Raw genomic sequence first — 20,026 nt, forward strand, 5'->3', positions numbered from 1 at the left:
TATTCTGCATTCTTTCTCACAGTTCTCGCAGACTGGCCGTCTCCCAGACACATTGCCCACTGTCCAGAACTCGGTACCTGTGACAGATCTCACGTGGGACCCCTTTAATCCTCACAGACTGGTCACAGGTAACTACATCTAAACAGCCACTTCTTCTGGTTCTGTGCCATTTAATAAGGGAAGCACATAGTAGTGACATTTGTAGCTTGGTATTTATATAGCGCTGGCACATTTCCATGGAGATATGTCATTCACATCACTTCCTGCCCCAGTGGGGCTTTGTAGTCAATTTGTAGTCAACTAGAGAAAGTGCTAAACCAACTAAGATATTTATAATAATGAGTGGAGTGCTGGTGGAGGATGGCATTACCATTTCATTATTTGCTTATGTTGTAATGATCTTATTGGCCATCCCACTAATGGAGGCCATACGGCATTGCTTTGCCAGTCTGACACTTCTACTTCCTTGCAATTTACTCAGGTGGGGAAGATGGTCGGATTCGTGTTTGGCAGATACCACAAAAGGGCTTAAAGAAGACCCTTACAGAACCCCACATTGTGCTCACTGGTAAGACTGACAGCTCTGCTAAACTGTTTTAAGACCTTGTATCAACAGTTCCCAAACTGTGGGACTTGGATCAGGTGTTTGGAGGGGGGCTCTGCCTTAAGTTAAGTTAAGATTTAGTGAGAGTGCTTCTTTTCTTAGATACACCTGAAATCCCAGCTCAATGCTCATTTAGGGCAGAATTTGGGGTGAAAATGTGTTTGGTGCTCTAGATATATACTTACATCTATAACCTTGCTTATAGGTATAACCTTTAATTATAGGTAACTGGTCAATCTATATTGATCAGTTACCTATAATTAAAACAACACATCCATACCTCTGTGAGGACTCTGTCCTACTTGAGTGATCCTTTTTCCCTCAGGTTATTGCTTATGAAACAAGAGTTTTTCAATAGATAAATGATAATTTGGTTACCGGGGCACCCTTGTACTGGATGCTATCCACAGAATAACCTATATCTACTGTATATGTACTAATACTGTGAAGGTCTATAAATAGGCTGTATTGTTATTATTAAAAGACTCATATTTGAACCAATGGGACCATGTACTACTATAGACAGGTCTGGACTGGGAATCGAAACAGGCCCTGGCATTTTAAGTACACAGAGGCCCAAACAGCCCCCCCAGCCCAATAAATAGTGACTGTCTATGGCATCTTACAGCAGCCCCTCTGGCATTTGCCAGAACCCCCAGATTGCCAGTCCTGGGCCTGACATTATTTTTGTCCATGATTAGGATTTTTGTTCAGGATAAAGGGAAATGGTCCCTCAACAACTGCACATACTGGCTCACATGAATTGTTTAATATGGTCTGTTTCTGCCTCCCATCAGGACACAACGAGCGCATTTACACGGTTCGGTTCCACCCCTGTGCCTCAGACATCCTGGCTTCATCTTCCTATGATTTTACAGTGAGAATTTGGAACTTACAGACAGGAAAGGATGTCCATGTGTTGCGGGGGCACGAGGATCAGGTGATTTACCATAATTTCAGTTAATTTAGCTGTAAATTGCATGTGTTTGGTGTTGTGATGACAGGTAGGAGTCTTGTCAGGGGGTCAGTGCCATGAAAGTGGCTAGGCATCCTACTAAAGGGCCAGGGCTTAGATAGATTGTGATTGGGTGGATAAGAAGTGTGCGGGGCCCCGCAATCCCTTATCGTAACTGTCAGTGGGAATTCATTTTATTGAATAAACTGGAGAGTGAAATGTTGCATCTTCTCTGCAGATCTTCTCTCTGGCCTGGAGCCCAGATGGAAAATACTTGGCTACTTGCAGCAAGGACCAACGGATCCGAATCTATGAGCCACGAAAATCAAACCTACCCATGCAGGTCAGATTGCTTTAAGTGCTGTTGGTGCATTGTGGGTAGTGGGGATACCTACTGCAGCCATGTGACTCTTTGTGCTCTTTTCTCCATAGGAAGGCCCTGGTCCTGAGGGATCTCGAGGGGCTCGTGTGGTGTGGGTGTGTGATGGGAAATATTTGCTGGCGTCTGGATTTAATAGGTAAGAATATACTGTATAAATGGAAATGACTCAGCATTTTCATTCCCAGTGATCAAAGCTTCCATAGCTTGACCACTACCATAAAGGGTTTGACAACTGTGGAATCAGAGTTGACATTGTGTTGATTTTTCACAGTCGCAGTGATCGCCAGATCTCTCTTCTCAGTCCCGAGGACCTGTCATGTGGCCCTGTCTCCAAGACGAACCTGGATGTTTCTCCTTCCACCCTCATTCCTCATTATGACCCAGACACCAGCCTCCTGCTGCTCACTGGGAAGGTGTGTGCTTGTAAGCTTGTTCTAATAATGCTACCTCATCATAACAAACATGGCTGCCCACAAATCTGTAGATACACTGGGCTCCCCGCAAACTAACAAAGACAAATATGTTTTACTGAATGTGTCAAATAAGTATATAAAGTTCATTTATAACTGTATAAACTGTATACTTATCCGTAAAAACGAATTATTCACACAGTTACTCCCCACCCTTCTCTCTTTCAGGGTGACACCAGGGCGTTTCTATTTGAAGTGTTGGCCGAACCCCCATACTTCCTGGAATGTAATACCTTTAGCTCCACTGATTCACACAAGGTGAGGCCCTGCCCACAGTCATATGGTCCCTGCACCTGGGGCTGATTTGGTACCTCTTGCCGCCCCCCCCCCCCTGGTTGCTAGGGTCTTATTTATACTAGCAATGAGGCAGTGGTTTAAATGATAGATGGGAATATGAATAGTAGAGGACCTGAGTAGAAAGATAAGTTATAAAAAAAAATTACAAGCATTCTATAACATACTAAAAGACAACTAAGCTGCAACCTTCACCTGTCAATGGAATCTGGGAGTTGTAGTTTAACAATAACTTGGGTAGAAGAGTAAAAAACGCCAGTATAGCGACACACCCAAACTATGTATTACTGTGATTTAGCAGCATAACAATACAGAATGCAGAACGTGTGACCCATTTTTGCAAAGAACATATTCTGCAGTACTCTACAATATATACAAACTGGCCGCTCCCAGCCTACATACAGAGATTAAGGTACAGGGGCTATAATTACTAATAGTTATGGCCTACTATGGGAAATCCCCTTTGCAGTGCATGGAAAGGGCCCACGGGTGCAACAGGCAAAATGCCCAAAAGTCGTTCACATGACATAGTACATAATACTACCTATGCGCACTGACTGGGATATTATAATCTAAATAAGACATGAGTTATATTGTGTTTTTGTTACAGGGCTTCCAGGTGCTCAGGAAGTTGGACTGTGCAGTTTGCGATGCGGAGATTGTACGCGCCGTGCGTCTTGGGTCGAGCTCACTAGAACCGGTGTCTTTCCGTGTTCCACGTGTCAAGGTAGGTAACTGCATTATTCCTCTACTTTACTTTTACATTTGGCATTCATCACCCTCCCATTGGAAACAGACGGATGAATTGGCCCAGGTAATACACATGTTGCTGTGTGGTGGCGTGCATGGGAATAGCAGTAATAGTATAAATAAACATCCTAGATACATACTGTATGGGAGTGCTGCTTTGTGCCTTGAATAAGGAACTACCCCTAGGCCTCATTAGAATGTCATTTTCTGTAGGTGCTTTTATATTGGTGTCCTTTCGCTTTAGAATATATAGAGATGCATTATACCAGGTAGAGGTTAATGTATTAAGTTAATTCCCTTACAGAAAGAGTTCTTCCAGGATGACCTGTTCCCCCCATCGCGAATTACCTGGGAGCCGGCTCTGTCTGCAGGAGACTGGCTCGATGGGAAGGACCTACAGCAAAGGACTATTAATCTGTGCCCCGATGGCATGGTACCAGGTATAAGTTCTTTTCAAGCCTCACATCCAGGCATGGGTATTATCCATCATTTGTGATTTACAGTGTTCGCCTTTAACCTGCAACATGCCAGTGTGGGTCTAGTGCCCGTCTCTTCTGTTCTGCAGAGAATCTCTGCCCACTATCCTTTCTTTCTCCTGCACAAGGATCTGCATTCCCTTTCTCCTACTCCGCACAACTGCCATGCCAGAATACTACCCATACTATACTAACCATTTTTAGGCTGCTGACTCTTAATACTTCTCTCATAGTCAGTCAAGCACCGAAGGAGGCTCCTGCCAGAAAAATTCTCCCCTCATCTGTGTATCTGCAAGAGAAAACTGATGAGCAGAAGAAAGAAGAGGTTGGAGCAATTAATTTGTATTAGATTCAATTCAGAAAGCTGTTGTTTAAAGAACACGGGTCAGGTAGCTCAGTTTGGTCCCAGAGGGCTGATGCTAGGACAGGTAGGCCCACCATACCTAGATCAGCAGGGTATAGCGCAGTTAGGGTTACTTACACCAGTACAGTTAAAAATGAATTAGGTTCCGTGCAGCACAGTTTGGTTCAGCACAGCAACTAATCTAGTTAGTCAGGCAATGCATGTGCTACAGAGCTCAGTTCTATTGTAACAGAACCAGGTTCCATGTGACTAATGGGGCAGCACAATGGAGCAATGTTTAGCACTGTTGCCTTGGTGCCCTGGGTTTGATCCTGACCAGGGCACCATCTGCAAGGAGTTTGTATGTTCTCACCATTCTTGTGTGGGTTCTCTGGGTACTCCCAAAAACATACAGGCAGGTTAATTGGCTTCTGAAGAAATTGTGACTAGTGTGTGGGAATGTAATAGGGACCTTAGATTGTAAGTTCCACTGGGGCAGGGACTGATGTGAATGATCTCTGTAAAAGCATGGCAGAATATGTTGGCGCTATATAAGTAGAGGATAATATTAAAAAATAACACAATGCAATACAAAGTTGGATTCATCAGGCCAGTGTAGTAGAGCTGGGGCTCATGTGGCTAATGCAACCAAGGGGGATTCCATAGGCCCAGTATAACAACTGGCTTCCAAATGGCTAAAGAATCAAAGCTGGATTCTCAGGGCCCAGTGTAGTTCCATGTAGTAGAGCTGGAGTCCATGGGTCCAGTATAGTTTCTGAGCTGCATGATGTAGCAGAACTGGTTTCTGTGCGGCTTGTGCATCAGACATTGGGCCCATGTGGCCAGTGCAGCAGGGTTTTGGGTCGGTGGAGCTAGTGCAGCGCAGGTGGTTCTGTGCCACCAATTTAGCTCAGCAAATGAGTTTGTTCCATGTACATAGAATTTCAGGGCAATATATAGAATCTTCTGCAATTCCAGCAATAGGAGGGCAGAAAGTGAAACAGAGCAGGATGTAGCTACCTGATATCAGCAACTGTAAGATAAGGTGTGTGATATATGAAATTCCTACTGTTTCTCCAGCTGCTGAATGCCATGGTGGCCAAACTGGGAAACCGCGATGACCCACTGCCCCAGGATGCTTTTGAGGGGGTTGATGAGGATGAGTGGGTGAGTAATTTGGACCATAGCAACCACATAGCTGCTAAAATGCCAAACTTAAGAGCTGCTACATTAAAAGCTAAATAATTTAACAAAAAACACAAAATGAAGACCAATTGCAAATTGTCTTAGAATGTCACTCTTTACATCATACTAAATATTAATGCAAAGGTTAGTTTCAGGCTAGTGCCACCCCAGGTGGATTATTCCCTATGCTCCTAACAGTTTTCTGATGTGCCTGCACTGTGTCAGCTCAGATGCAGGATTTTAGTGCGAAAAAGTTAGCCGTAATCAACTCCATGTTGGCTTTTTGTCACCGACACCTGCTCTGTGTGCCTGCACTCAAGCCGGCGCAGTGGTTCCCAGTAGGGATGCACTGAATCCCGGATTCGGTTCGGGATTTGGCCAAATCTAGCCTTTTTTTTTAAGGATTCGGTTTCGGCAGAATCCACAGTCCCGGCAGAACCGAATCCGAGATTAGGATTCAGTTCGGGATTTGGCAGAATCCATCAGGGTGGGTTTGGGGGTTCAAATAAACCCAGAAAAGTGGGTTTGGTGCATCCCTAGTTCCTAGACATCAGAAAGCTATTAGGAGAGTAGGGTCAGATCTTCTGCTGCATTCATCCGCAGGCTGAGAATCCACCTGCTGTGGCACTAGCCTAAGAAACACTGGCACATACCCAGTGAAACCAATAGTAGCCCTGCGCATACCTAGAGTAGCCCAGACTGCAACTGTTCTCACTGGCGTTCTGTTGTGTCCCTTGCAGGATTAGCACTGACCTCCTGTGCTCCCAGCTGTATCCTCACCCTTCACCTCTCCCTAGCCCCTCTCCCATGTAACTGGAAATCATTTGGAAAGCAGCCGAGCTTCTGATACATTCCAAGCCCAGGGAAAATAAACTCAGGCCAAAATGTTTACATAATACCAGCATTCCTGACCGGTCAGAAACTGGATCTTCCTCCACACCGGGGCAACTTACAACATGCATGTTCTCATGTACAGCCTGCGTACAGAGTGGCCATGCCTGCTGTTTACATTATTATTCTAAAATGCATGTCATGAGGATCTGTGTGGAGATTTGTGTGACCCCTAAATTGAAGAGTCAAAACCTTCATGACATCACACAGAAGACATCTTGGTAAAGACAATGGCACTTGAGATGTTCAAAGCCACTTGCTAAAAACATTCCATATACCTTTTCTCACACATAGCACTGACCAATTAAACAATCACATAGGATCATCCAGTTGCAATCATTGATCCTGCTTCAGTACAACTGAAGGAAAGTGACGCTTATTAGCTGCCCCCCCAATGCCCTGACTAATGTTTACCTCCATGGAAAAGCCATACACTTTACTAACAAAGGAACTATTTACGGCATTGCCAAATCTGCCCCGCAGAGCAGGGTCCGCCTTATGATGTTTAATAAAACATACTAAGACCTTCTGTTTCTTATTATTTTTTTATTTGTGTATATGCGTGTGTCACCCTGCAGCTGTCCGGCCTGAAGGGCATAATGAACTTATTTTATACAATTGGTCACATGAAAAGGACAGAACATATAAAAAGGAATAAGACTTTGGTGTATATAAACTAATAAACAGGCCAATAACAGAGTGTGGTGGCTGTTGTAGCCAGTAGCCCCAGGATAGGCTGTAAATACATAAATATTGAACAGTAGCGCACCCTAGTGATAATAGACTGGCTGGTCTTTGATTGGTGCTCATTTTCCAGCATGTATGTGTATGATAGCTTATACCACTGCTCAGAAAGCATACAAGTGTCTATGGATTGCTAATACAGGAATGGGATTTGTTATCCAGAAACCCGTCAGTAATCTCCTAATTACAAGAAGGCCATCTACCATATATAATCAATTTCAATAAAAAAATTCAGATTTTTTTAAACAAATATTTCCCTTTTCTCTGCTATAATAAAACAGTACCTTGTACTTGATCCCAAGAGAGAATCAATCCCTTTGGAGGCATCACAATCCTATTGGGTCAAATGAATGTTTAAATTATTTTTAGCAGACTTAAGGAATACCTGAATCCACCAATCAGAGGGGCGGGGAAGCTTCCAAGCAAAAAGGGTCCACCATGACACCAATTAGATACCAGGAATCCTCTTTGCAGGAGATGTGCAGTCACGCCTCACAAGTGAATAAAGTTTCGCTTCAAAGCAGCTGCACAAAAGCCTTTCAAGGGGAAATAAAAATTCAAAAATAGTCTATATATATCATAAATGGAAAAAATCAACCGAGGCTGTTTCAGACAAATAATCTTTATTCTATCTGTTAACCAAATGAGCAAATGTAACATGCAAACATATGACTATCAAAGAAGTTGAATATAATAAAAAATAAAGTTAAAAAAGAATAATTAGTCTAGTCATACACCATATGTTCTGGCTTCTATACCAGCCCAAGGCCACCACAGCAATGAAAATCTGTGCCTTCAAAGATGCCCCAGTAGCTCCTACACATGCTCTGTGCTGCTGTCACTTACTGAGCTTATACTGTATATAGATATATAGATATAAAATGCATAATACAAGGCTAATAGTGATTAATTCAGATTCATATTATGGGAGAACCCCTATTTTATGTTTTTCATAGAACCAGAAAAAAACAGTGTAAAATCCAGGAAACGATAAAATCAGGGAAATGTATTATGCATTATATATTGGTGGGATCACAAGAAACATTGTCCAATGAAGGAAAATACAACAATAGGGGATGTGAAATTGAGGTTTCACTGTACATGGCAGCATAGAAACCATTTTATTCTGTGTCAGGCAGTAGCGTAAGTAGATGTTACTGGGCTTCAATACATTGGTAAATTCTACCTAGATACATTGAAACTGCCCTTTAATTAGGGCTTAACTGGGTCCCCTACCCTCCTGGGCCCCCTGCAACCGCAGGGTCTGCTTCTGTTGTAGTTACGCCCCTGGCGTCAGGACTGCTGAACCTCTCTGTTGGTACAGTAAGTTCACTATATAAAATACACAGCCTGTAGGCAAAAGCGATAAGATTAAATGAAAAAGAAGACAAATCAGAATGGTATAACTGGCACAACGTAATATGTTTGTCTGTGTGCTGGGTGATATAGAAGGATACCTTGCCTGTAGCCCACTACTGTTATTTCAGCGGAAGGGAGAACATATCTGAAGAATTTTCCAGTTAATCAACGGGAAAAAATGCTTTGTGACTCCAGAAAACTGGAGAATGAGATTTCTCTTTGCATCAGCATTTTCCTGTAATGAGACTAATGGCTATAACTCTGTATACCCTTGGGTGCTAGAAATATGCCCTTTCTTAGATGTATCAGCCAGTTCTGCTCACAGCATTTCCCTCAGTAGACAACTACATATCTTTACTCCCATTTCCAGCGATGCAGGTGGAACCAACTGGTTTTTGATCTCGACACAAAATAGCCGGCTCTGTAGCCTGAAATGTTCTCCTGTTCTTTCTAGAAACCCCTGAAGATGCAAGAAGATCTCATCCCACTTCTCTGCCTCTTTTCTACTGTAAACTAACAATATCGATTCATAGGTTCCCTGGAGTCATTTTTAGGTGTAGTATATACAATTATTGTCAAGAACACGCCACTCCCAGACGCGTATAACAAGGGGACGGGGCAACAAGGTTAGACTAACATCAGACACCCCCAAACACACCACCGCCCCAAATAACTATTCGCTGCCACCATCTATCATTAACAGGCGATAGAAACCTAATACGCAAATGTATCACACAAGCTTTCTTACTGTAGTTAGGGTTAACTTTAAACTAGTTCCACAAGCACACTAGCCGTCACAGGGTTAATATTACAGTCAAACCCACTCTCCAGCTAGCAATTCAACTGGTTAATTAGCCTTTCCACAGAACTGGTCCCCCCCCTACTCAACACACACACACAGCCAAGCAGTTAATACCTTTAGGCCTGAGCAGTTATACAAGGTATGTGGAGATCGTTATAGAGCCGAAGGACAGAACTTATTCAATTTTATATTTAATATTACAAAGGTAAACAGTGCAAAAAAGGTTTTACAAAAAGAGACATGTACATACAAACAGTAAATAAAATAAAAGGAAATAAAATACCTAGTTATCTTTTGTGTCCTCTGAGGTAGGAATTTGGAAATCCTGAGCCCACACTCCAACATAAGTTGAGACCTCCAGAATGAGCTAAAGAATACCTGGGCATGCGTGCTTTTATCCCCCGCTGGGCCCCTCCCTTATTACAGTATGCATGAGGGGGATTGTCCAGAAACTGGTCACATGACCCCCCCTGTAAAGAGCTGCACTTCTTATGCCAGTTTCTTGTCATATAATATTGGTACTTGCCAGTAGCCAATATTATTATGAAAGTAGGGGATTGTTTTAACCCATATGTGGGTGATCAAAATGATACCAAACATGAGGGGTGTCTCCTGTCCCAATCCCCCAGAAACTATCCCCCCTAACTGGTGGGTATAGGCCGTCCCTGTTTGGTATCATTGGGAAGCATGCGGCCCCCTCATAACCAATATATGATTTATGAGGATGTGAACCCTAAAGCAAAGGAGATATGGATCCCTTTCTATAATCCAGATTTTTCTGTATGCTGTTCCCCCCTGCAGTTCTAGGTCCACACTTTGCCTTGGTTTGATCAGCAGATCAAAGAAACGTAATGAAGTTGTCACCTTCCACAGTCCCTGGTTGTGTCTTTAGGGGGTATTTGTGAATTTCCCTCAAATGTGGATTCCAACCAGACTTTCTAAATTGAAAACTTAACCCTTTACATGTTGAGCCTTACTGCTTCAACATGACAATTATAGTGATTTGCGAGGAGGCAATAAGATATCCTCTTGACATGTATCTATACTCGTTGGTGTATGTAGCCCTTACTATGGCCATGTTGTCAGTGCCGTGGGGCCTTTTGATGTAGGGTTGCCACCCTGCTGGTGCCGCTATCCATTTATGCCTACAATTTTCCCATTTAAGCCCTCACATTCACCCCAATCCCCACTCCCACCATCCCCATCTCCCAGTCTGTGACCCTAGTCCTGCCAGTCTCCACCCACATGATATCCCCACCTGTCTGTCTGGCATAAAATTGGGAAAAGGTGGCAACTGTAAGTGGATATTGGGACTGGGATGAAGATAACCCTAAAGGAGAGGCAGGAACACAGTTCAGAACTGATGGTCAAATGTTTTAACAAGTTTCATCAACAGAATTCAGGCAAAGGTCAGGGCTGGCAGCAGAGTAACAGGAACTGGTAAAGAGTGAAAAACTGGAATATCGAGAATTATAACACAACCAGGATCTCAGCACTGAAAGACCTACAATATTGCACTGAATATGCTCTTGGCTTACTTTTATTTTGAATTTATAATATAGAACCTATAGGCGGGCACTTCTGGTACACAGGAACTGCTGAGCAAGGTCTGTCTAGTACTAAATAGCCTAAAAGGAACATTTTAAAGGTTTCTTAATTAACTTAATTTTAATTAATTTCGTCTAGCCGTATAATTGTGTAAAAATGTAAATTCAGCAGCTATCTGATTGCTAAGGTCCCATTAACCCTAGCAACCAGAATGAGAGACTTGAATATGAATAGGTGAGGGTCTGAACAGAAAGATATCAAGAAGCAATATTAAAACAGTAGCCTCAGGTTCTTGATTCTACGGGTCACTGACCCTGATCTGAATGCTGGAAAACGCCAGAGGAAAGTCAAAGGCAATTAATTCAAAAACTATAAAAGGATGACCAATTGAAAAGTTGTAAGATGAATTTTAGCTTCACAGCCAGACTTTCTATTACATCCAAATGGGGAAAAGATCCTCCAGTAGCCGGAGAAGTCATCACATGAAACTTATGGAAGAGATGATCTCTACACAATGCTGTATTTATTAACATTGGAGACAACAGCACTGGTGATGTTGCCCATAGCAACCAATCAAATTTTTGCTTTGTTTTCTTGTAGGTGACCATTCAAATCTAATTGCTGATTGGTCGACATCACCAGTTATGTTTGTCTCTGATGTTAATAAATACACAGTGTCCTCTGCTTCTTTCTCAGCTATGTGAACAAAAAAAAACATTGTGCAGGCATTTTAAACTTTATGTTTTAAACTGTGTGCTCAGGTCTGAATAAATGTAACATTTTGTGTTTCCGCAAAAATATTCTTTGTGTGCATCACAATTTGTGTGTGGGCAGGCCTGAAAATTAGAAACACTATGGGGGAGATTCACTAATCCACAAATCCGAATCCCGAAAGGGAAAAAATCGGATTGGAAACGAAAATTTTGCGACTTTTTCGTCGGCGTCTCAATTTTTTCGTCACCACCGTGACTTTATCGTATTTTGCGCCACTATTTCGTCGCTGTCGAGATTTTTTCGTATTGAGCGGTTGTAAACGGCGGAAAAACCAATCTGATTTTTTAGCGACAGCGACGACGACGAAAAAGTCGCAATGCCGACGAAAAAGTTGCAAAAATACCAATCATTACGAAAAAAACGCATTCGGACGCCTTCGGACCGTTTGTGAATTAGTAAATCTCCCCCTATGGGTAGCGTTGGTGATCATAATTTTAAAGACTGGGTACTACAATGTGAATTATTTTTATACTTTATTTCTTTTGTCTGTTTGGTATTAATCAATCATATAAAGAGGCAATAACCCAGAGCTTATAGTGATTTTCATTACTTTTTTTATTCTCTTCTATTGTTGTATAATTGTTCTTACCCAACATACTATGTGACCAGTATAACTGGAACCTTCTGTTCATACAATATATTAAAACCAATAAAAACAAAGTTTTAAAAACAATTGCGCACAGCTTTGAGGGAACATTGCCCCTATAGAGGGGTATTTTCTTTTATTTGATTAATAATACTATTTTCTAATTATTCTGGTTTTAAGTGAAACAAAAGCAAAACCAACAAAACCAAGCCGCGACCTTCCCAACTAAACTAAGCCCCTATTCGGCTCTCATAAGGAAACACAACATCCTGGAACTACAAAGATGGCGCTACTGCATATCCGGTTGAACCATGTGCGTAACGTCATTCAAAAAGGCAGCATTGCCGGACGTCTGGTTACGTTACATCAGCCAAGGCGGAGCTGTCATGGTAACCCATGTGGACGAATGAGAGGACCAATATGGCCGCCTAGTGTCTTCCGGCTGCGCTATTCCCTCTGACCCCGCACGATTAACCTTGAGTGTTTCAGCGCTGGGCCCCTAATCAAGATGGTAAGTAAGACATAGGGTAAAGGAGTATTAGATACGGATCTGTCTAAACGTGGAGTAAGGACAAGTGACAGACTGAGACGTGAAATCCTGTGGGGCTGGGTGACATGTCCTGTCTCAGCAGCTCGATACCCTGTGGCACTGGCACTTGTTTGTGGTGTTATACTTCCAGCATAGACACACTGTTCCATTCTTATTGCTGTGCCTCATGTATACAGGGCTCATATTCCCTTCCCTTGTTGTGTTGCCTTGTGTGTGTGCAGCAGTGACGCCAAGTACGGACTCCAGAGTTGTCACCTGTCCCTGGAATTTAGGGACAGGTGACAACTCTGGTGTCCGTACTTGGTGTCACTGCTGCACACACACAAGGCAACACAACAAGGGAAGGGATGTGAATATGCCCTTGGTTTTGTTACTCTGTCCCTAGATTTCTTTCCATAAAAGAATTCCATATGTTTATAAAAACTGACCAACTGCTTAGTAAACCTCCAGGCTTTTGTGATTTATCACTTTAGCACCAGCGTATTCTGTAGCGCTGTACAGTGTGATTATTGAATTTATTATCATTATGGCGCCAGCATATTCTGTAGCGCTGTACAGTGTGATTATGGAATTTATTATTATTATGGCACCAGTGTATTCTGTAGCGCTGTACAGTGTGATTATGGAATTTATTATTATTATGGCACCAGCGTATTCTGTAGCGCTGTACAGTGTGATTATTGAATTTATTATCATTATGGCGCCAGCATATTCTGTAGCGCTGTACAGTGTGATTATGGAATTTATTATTATTATGGCACCAGTGTATTCTGTAGCGCTGTACAGTATATACTGGGGAAAGCACATCCTAAAGCAGAAGCCTGTTTTTTAAAAGATGCAGAGGTTCTCAAAAGAGCAGTCAGATCAAGTTTTATTTTGTTTTTGACTTCAGACAGTAACTATAGAGGAAGCAGACCCTGCAGCTGCAAGGGGCCCTGGATTGTAGGGGGCCCAGTAAGGCCCTAAGTAATGAGCAATTTCAATAGAGCTTGATAGAATGGGTCAATTTATCAATGTTTTGGGGGCCCTTAATTGAATTTGCTGGTGGGCTCAGTGACACTTAGTTACGCCACTTGCTTCAGATAGACTCCTTGGGTATATACCCCTTTTAGTATGATACCTTTTGTTTCTGATTTTCTATGTTAAAAGTTTTCTGGTTCTGTTTACTCTGCCAGCACTAAGCTTTCTTATCTCTTTCTTACTTGGCCCCATTATGGTTCACTGACTATTTGCTTGAATATTATCAAACACCTTATCAGGCAAGGCACACCAGCCCAGGGAAAAACTTGCCCAACATATTGGCACTTGCGGTGAATTCGCCTTCCATTGTCCAACAAGTTGGTTGTTGATAAAACCTCTCTGTCCCCAGCTCACGTTAATGTTCAAATTCTCACAAAAGGACATAATTGCTTTTTATTTACCCCCTGTGCCCTTTGTTGTTTCCTTTGCAGGCCAAGTACTTGGCACAGATCATGGTGATGGGTATGCAAGTGGTGGGCCGGGCATTCACACGTGCCCTACGGCAGGAGTTTGCTGGTAAGACTACAATACAGATACTGAATAAGAATCCAATACTAATTTTATCAATATAATGAGAACTATATATATATATATTTTATAATATCTAATACGTATATAATCTTTCATAACTTGGCACTTGTACACATAAACAGAGCAATGGCTCTGCCGTTTCATTTGCTAACCATTTGTACTGTGTATGACCACTGTCAGAGAAGGGGAGGCTTTGATTTTAAAAAAAAAATTGCCAAAGTGTTCAGCATTTAGTTCCCCTTTAAAAGCCACGCATTTGCTTCCATGTAATTATATGAGGAGATGCTGAAGGGTTGGGTATTGTGCAAGAAAAGATAGGGACCATATATTTGTGGCCCCTTGGGGTGCTTCTGTAGCAGTGCCTTGTGCGTAACCTCTAATAGAGAAGGAAGGCTCACACTACACACTAAGCTAAGAAACCTTATTTATGGAATCACAGAAACACCCAATTAATTTCTATATAATTTTCTCCCACCCTGGAAAATGTCCAGGAAATCACCCAGAATAGTGCAAAACATTTTGATTGCCTAAATGGTTCTCACCAGAGGGATGGCTGCCCCTTGTCTCTGCTCTCACTAATTCTTCTCCTTTCCCTATGGGGTCTGTTTTGTAGCAAGCAGGGCAGCAGCTGAAGCGCGGGGGCGAGCTGGGACAGAGTCAGCGGCAGTCAGCAGCCTGTCTGGCATAAGCCTTCAGGAGGCCCAGCAGATCCTAAATGTCTCCAAACTGACACCAGAGGAGATCCAGAAGGTAAAACTGTAAAAATATATATATATAATATAGTGAATAAAGTACCACCTTTTGTAAAATATTAGGATATTATAAGTTACTGAGGAGTTGCATGACCATATAAAAGCACAAGACCAAAAGCTGTACTTTTATACAGGTGATGGAACTCCTGAGGTGACTTCTAATATCCTCATATTTTTTAACAGGGAGTACATTATTTATTATAATATTGAGCAATTATAACTGATTATATCGCCAAGCACCATTTAAACTTACAGGATATTAACGGCTCTTGTTTATTATATATCTATATAAATATAGTTGCATCATTGCATTAATATCATTAATTCATCTGTTCTGTCTGTACAAGGTCGGCCTATGATAATTCCCATCAGCCCATGTTTAATTCCGCCATGGGCCTATGTAAAAACCTATACTGTTGAGCACTGTCTGTATTGAATTACTGTGAGAGTGGGCCTAAGGTTTCAGGTTCTCCAGTGGGCCCTAGGAGACCCAGTTAACCCTGTCATGCCCTCTTTTTAGTGAATTCTGTTTCTATACTGTTTATTTTTCTGCCCTTCCCTAGAGACAATTGACTCTCTGCTCCCTCAGGCGTATTACCTTGTTTCAGTGTTACATGACATTGGCATCAATAATAAATGGCAGCAGTGAGGTTATTGTCATTAGCCTTGCCGTATCCTTGGCATTCTCACTCGCAGTCTGTTCATTCAGCTGATTGGCTTTTATTGTGACCTCACTCCGTCTCTCAACAGAACTACGAGCACCTGTTCAAGGTCAATGACAAAGAAGTAGGCGGATCCTTCTACTTGCAGTCTAAGGTGAGGTGCCGCCCAAGGATGGGTTACCCTGCTGTGCCCAACCTCTATACAATATTCTATCATTTGACATGCACAAAGCAGGATTTGGGGTCATTAGTGAGTTAATTTCTTGTGTCTCTGCTTCAGTGCAATGAAATCACCCAGCAATAGCTTTTCCATATGCAATTAGATTCATGCGTTCATTTTTTTTGTAATACAGGTAGGGGACCTATTATCCAGAATGCTCAGGACCTGGGGTTTTTCAGATAAGGGATATTTCTTCTAAAAAAAAAATAATTTAAACATGAACTAAACCCAATAGGATTGATTTACCTCCAATAAGGATTAATTATATCTTAGTTGGGATCAAGTACAGGTACTGTTTTATTATTACAGAGAAAAGGGAATCATTTAACCATTAAATAAACCCAATAGGGCTGTTCTGCCCCCAATAAGGGGTAATTATATCTTAGTTGGGATCAAGTACAGGTACTGTTTTATTATTACAGAGAAAAGGGAATCATTTAACCATTAAATAAACCCAATAGGGCTGTTCTGCCCCCAATAAGGGGTAATTATATCTTAGTTGGGATCAAGTACAGGTACTGTTTTATTATTACAGAGAAAAGGGAATCATTTAACCATTAAATAAACCCAATAGGACTGTTCTGCCCCCAATAAGGGGTAATTATATCTTAGTTGGGATCAAGTACAAGGTACTGTTTTATTATATCATTTTGAATTAATTGGAGATGACCCGAAACCTTTTACAAATTCTTCCAGGCTAGTCTAGTCTAGACCCTCCCACAGTCCTAAGTCACTGACTTGCCCATTCTAATTGGCATCGCACAGAACTACCTTCTCATGATCTATGTCAGTGCCCAGAATTAATAAAAGCAATTGTTGTGGCGTGTGTTACATACATAATAAGGCCTAGGTCCAGGCCCGGACTGGCAAATCCCATAGTGACTGCTGTAAGATAGACACTATTTAGTGGGCTGGTAGGGGGCACCTTTGCAACCCCCAACTCTGCCCTGGAATCCTTGGTATGTCGCTACTTTCTGTAGTCCGGACCTTGTTCTGTACAATCTGCTCTATTTGTGTACCCTCCGGCCAAAATGCCTCACAAGCCATAAGGAATGCCTTGTAGCAGTGAAAGTAACATGGATGCAGATAATGGCACCGCTGAGTAGAAAATTGCAGCTATTGGTTTGCCATTGAGCTTAAAGCATTGCAAGGAGCGCAGAACTATGCCTACCCATGCATTCATCCGCACAGGGAGATTAGCATCTGACATGGAAGGATTTAGGCATCAAGCAGGAATCTGTAAACATGCTGCCTGTCAGTATGGAATCCTAATAGCTGCCACTACTTTATATATTTAAAGCTTTAAAGTGATTCTTTAGAAGTCAGCAATATTTGGTGGCTATAACAGTTTCCACTGCTGCCTTTTTAAATCTGCTCCTATCAGTAGTGGCTGTGTGGGCCGGGATCTCTAACATATTGATGCTGGACTGGCATTCATATTAGACCTTGGCAAGTACACAGAGGCCCAAACAGCCCCCCAGCAGCCCAATAAATAGTGACTGTCTATGGCATCTTACAGCAGCCCCTCTGGCATTTGCCAGAACCCACAGATTGCTAGTCCGGGGCTGCTTGATCTACAGTAAAGGTCACCCTGCAAAGCCGCCATGGTTTGTTTATATATATATATATATATATATATATATAACGGTACATTGGGACTGAAGAGAAATGCTTTGCCTTTTCAACAGGTTGTTCGAGCCAAGGAGCGATTGGATCAGGAGATGGACATTCAGTCAAAGACAGAGAAGCCAAAAGATGAGACAACACAGACATGACCCGCAGTTCTGCACCAGGTGCCAGCGTTTGTCCTGCCAGGGGGATTGCAGTTCACTGAAAAACTGTGCGGGCAATGCCCTGACCCACATTCAGACTTTCTCATTTCTAATTGAGACAGTAATAATTATTTCTAATGCTTGCCCCCCATAAAAGTTTGCTTACTACGCCCACCTTTTCAGGTGCGCAAAATGCCTTGTGTCCTGGTTTCCTGTTCAGGGAGAAGTCACACTACGTTTGGACCCCTTGCAAAGATTTGATGCAGATTCAGTTCTCTCCAAGCAAAGTTCAATTGTGTATCACCCAAAAACGCACAATATTGTGTTTGGAGAAAAAGGTTCCATTGGAACACGCTGTTTGGTTTCGCTAATGACTTTGGAGACAATTATCTTCACCCGCGGTGCCAGAATACTGCCGTGCGCCAGATGCATCATTGCTGGTTGTTTTTATGGTCCCAATAAAGAGCCTCTCACTGAACTGCATGCACTTGTGTGTTATTCCATCTCCTCTAGAGGAACCCCTTCCATTAACAGCACAATCTAATAACTATTTGTAAGTAGGGATGCACCAAATCCGGATTTGTGCGAATCCCGAACTGAGTCCGAACCCTAACACACATATGCCAATAAACGCTCAGAGCAGCAAAAAAACATGCATGAAAAATGTAGCTATTTTCTTAAATGTGAGCCCTGGAGTCATATTATATTAGGGTTCAGATTCGGTTTGGCCAGACACTTGGAGTCGGCCGAGTCTTGAACCAAATCCTTGATCGGAGGCATCCCTATGCACATTTACCTAAGGCCACCATGTTGGGTTCCATTCAGCGCAAAACTGTTGGGTAATTATTTTTCTGGGGGCCCTTGCACAGCAGCTTGAATAAATTACTCTTAAGCTCAAGAATGAAAATTTGGTTGACTTTTTGTCACGTAAACATGGAAGTTGAAAATGTACCCCTTTCAAAACCTAATTAGGATTCGTTCCGTATTCAGGCAAATCCTTTATGAAGAATTTGCCAAGGGGATTACTCTAAGTCCCCTTGGTCAGGTCTGGACTGGGATTATAAAGAGGCCCTGGCATTTCTAATACACAGAGGCCCAAATGGCCCCCCACAGGTCCAATAAATAGTGACTGTCTATGGCATCTTACAGCAGCCCCTCTGGCATTTGCCAAAACCCACAGATTGCCAGTCTGGGCCTGCCCTTGGTGGTCAGCCCTGCAGATTGGGAACCACAGTAGTTTTTACACTGCTGATATAATGAAATTGAAACAATAGCGCCACCTGCTGTTTATTGTGGCTAACTGGATACAGTAGAAAATGAATCTAGTGGTAAAGTCTTGTATGACTATGATACAGCACTGGGACTTTGGCTGTTTGAGCATTATATATTTTATAATGATATATTGAATCCATTAAGTTATTGGCCGGAAGATAGCTTACATTAAAGGGAAAATACCCCCCCCCCCCCTGCTGACATGAGCTCATTCACTTGGGATATGTACAAAAGATGAATAAACACTATTGACCTGCCAAAAATAAATATAAATGTATGTTTTTTCTTACACAGACTGACATCTGGTCAGCGTATTTGCCTTTTCTACTTAAGCCCACCGAATAAGCTCATGTCAGAAAGGGGGTATATTTTCCCTTTAACCCCAATATATTATTATATGGAATATAGACCCTTCATACAGACAGGACAAGGCACATGGCAAGATGGCGCTGATGGCACAGATATGCAGCACCGGCCAATTCACACCGTGTGTCCCAACTCCCACACAGCACTACACAGTGTGATAAATATACATATATAAATGGCTGACAGATCATGTTTATATGTATGGAGCTAAAAGTAGAATGTTTAACTTCTTCAGCTCTGAACAAATAAACTGCAGGGAGAAGGGCACAGGCCTCAGATAGAATTCTTGTGAGGCAAACCTTCCAGCGGATGAACGGGGGATATATGTGTATATATACACACACATATACACATACATAGATATATGGGCAGCTCCTTACTACAATAGCACCCAGATTTCAGCTCTTCCTTTACACTATCAATTGTACAGTATCTGCCAATACAACCACTATAGGAAGGGAACTGCTCACTCCCTTCGCCAGATAAAATATATGATGATTCCTTGTTTTCCCAAGGTGATGGGATATCCTTGTGTTCTGCTGGTGAATACGCATCCAGACGGATTATAGTAGGGTCTCCTTAGAAATATATTTATATACTTAGTGATCACATCAAGCTTTTTGCATCTTCTCCAGTGTAGCCATTCCCAATTTTGGCCCAAGATCCTTTCTTGCAATGGTTCAAAAACTGGGTTGCTGGGCAACTGGATGGGGGGTCA

At 42.2% G+C, this 20,026-nt stretch overlaps 2 protein-coding genes across 2 annotated transcripts in view; both read left to right on the forward strand.

The window, feature by feature from the left end:
• Nucleotides 1–6,879, forward strand: part of coro7 (coronin 7) — a 79,410-nt gene extending 72,531 nt beyond the window's left edge. Inside the window, exons 17-28 of the mRNA XM_002932462.4 lie at nucleotides 23–128; nucleotides 482–568; nucleotides 1,402–1,544; nucleotides 1,798–1,902; nucleotides 1,992–2,077; nucleotides 2,213–2,354; nucleotides 2,580–2,669; nucleotides 3,316–3,432; nucleotides 3,760–3,895; nucleotides 4,165–4,256; nucleotides 5,355–5,441; nucleotides 6,200–6,879. Of these exons, the coding sequence (XP_002932508.2) occupies nucleotides 23–128; nucleotides 482–568; nucleotides 1,402–1,544; nucleotides 1,798–1,902; nucleotides 1,992–2,077; nucleotides 2,213–2,354; nucleotides 2,580–2,669; nucleotides 3,316–3,432; nucleotides 3,760–3,895; nucleotides 4,165–4,256; nucleotides 5,355–5,441; nucleotides 6,200–6,205 (1,197 nt within the window). The 3' untranslated portion in view covers nucleotides 6,206–6,879. The remainder of the gene's footprint in view (nucleotides 1–22; nucleotides 129–481; nucleotides 569–1,401; nucleotides 1,545–1,797; nucleotides 1,903–1,991; nucleotides 2,078–2,212; nucleotides 2,355–2,579; nucleotides 2,670–3,315; nucleotides 3,433–3,759; nucleotides 3,896–4,164; nucleotides 4,257–5,354; nucleotides 5,442–6,199) is intronic.
• Nucleotides 6,880–12,578: 5,699 nt separating this feature from the next.
• On the forward strand, nucleotides 12,579–18,153 carry pam16 (presequence translocase associated motor 16). The gene is given in 5 exon segments (NM_001004771.2): nucleotides 12,579–12,674; nucleotides 14,165–14,249; nucleotides 14,878–15,014; nucleotides 15,767–15,832; nucleotides 17,587–18,153. Coding segments are annotated over 5 exon segments (378 nt in total). The 5' UTR covers nucleotides 12,579–12,671; the 3' UTR covers nucleotides 17,674–18,153.
• The last annotated feature ends 1,873 nt before the right edge of the window (nucleotides 18,154–20,026 follow it).

This window comes from Xenopus tropicalis, chromosome 9, assembly GCF_000004195.4.
Source record: "Xenopus tropicalis strain Nigerian chromosome 9, UCB_Xtro_10.0, whole genome shotgun sequence".
Classification (NCBI taxonomy): Eukaryota; Metazoa; Chordata; class Amphibia; order Anura; family Pipidae; genus Xenopus; species Xenopus tropicalis.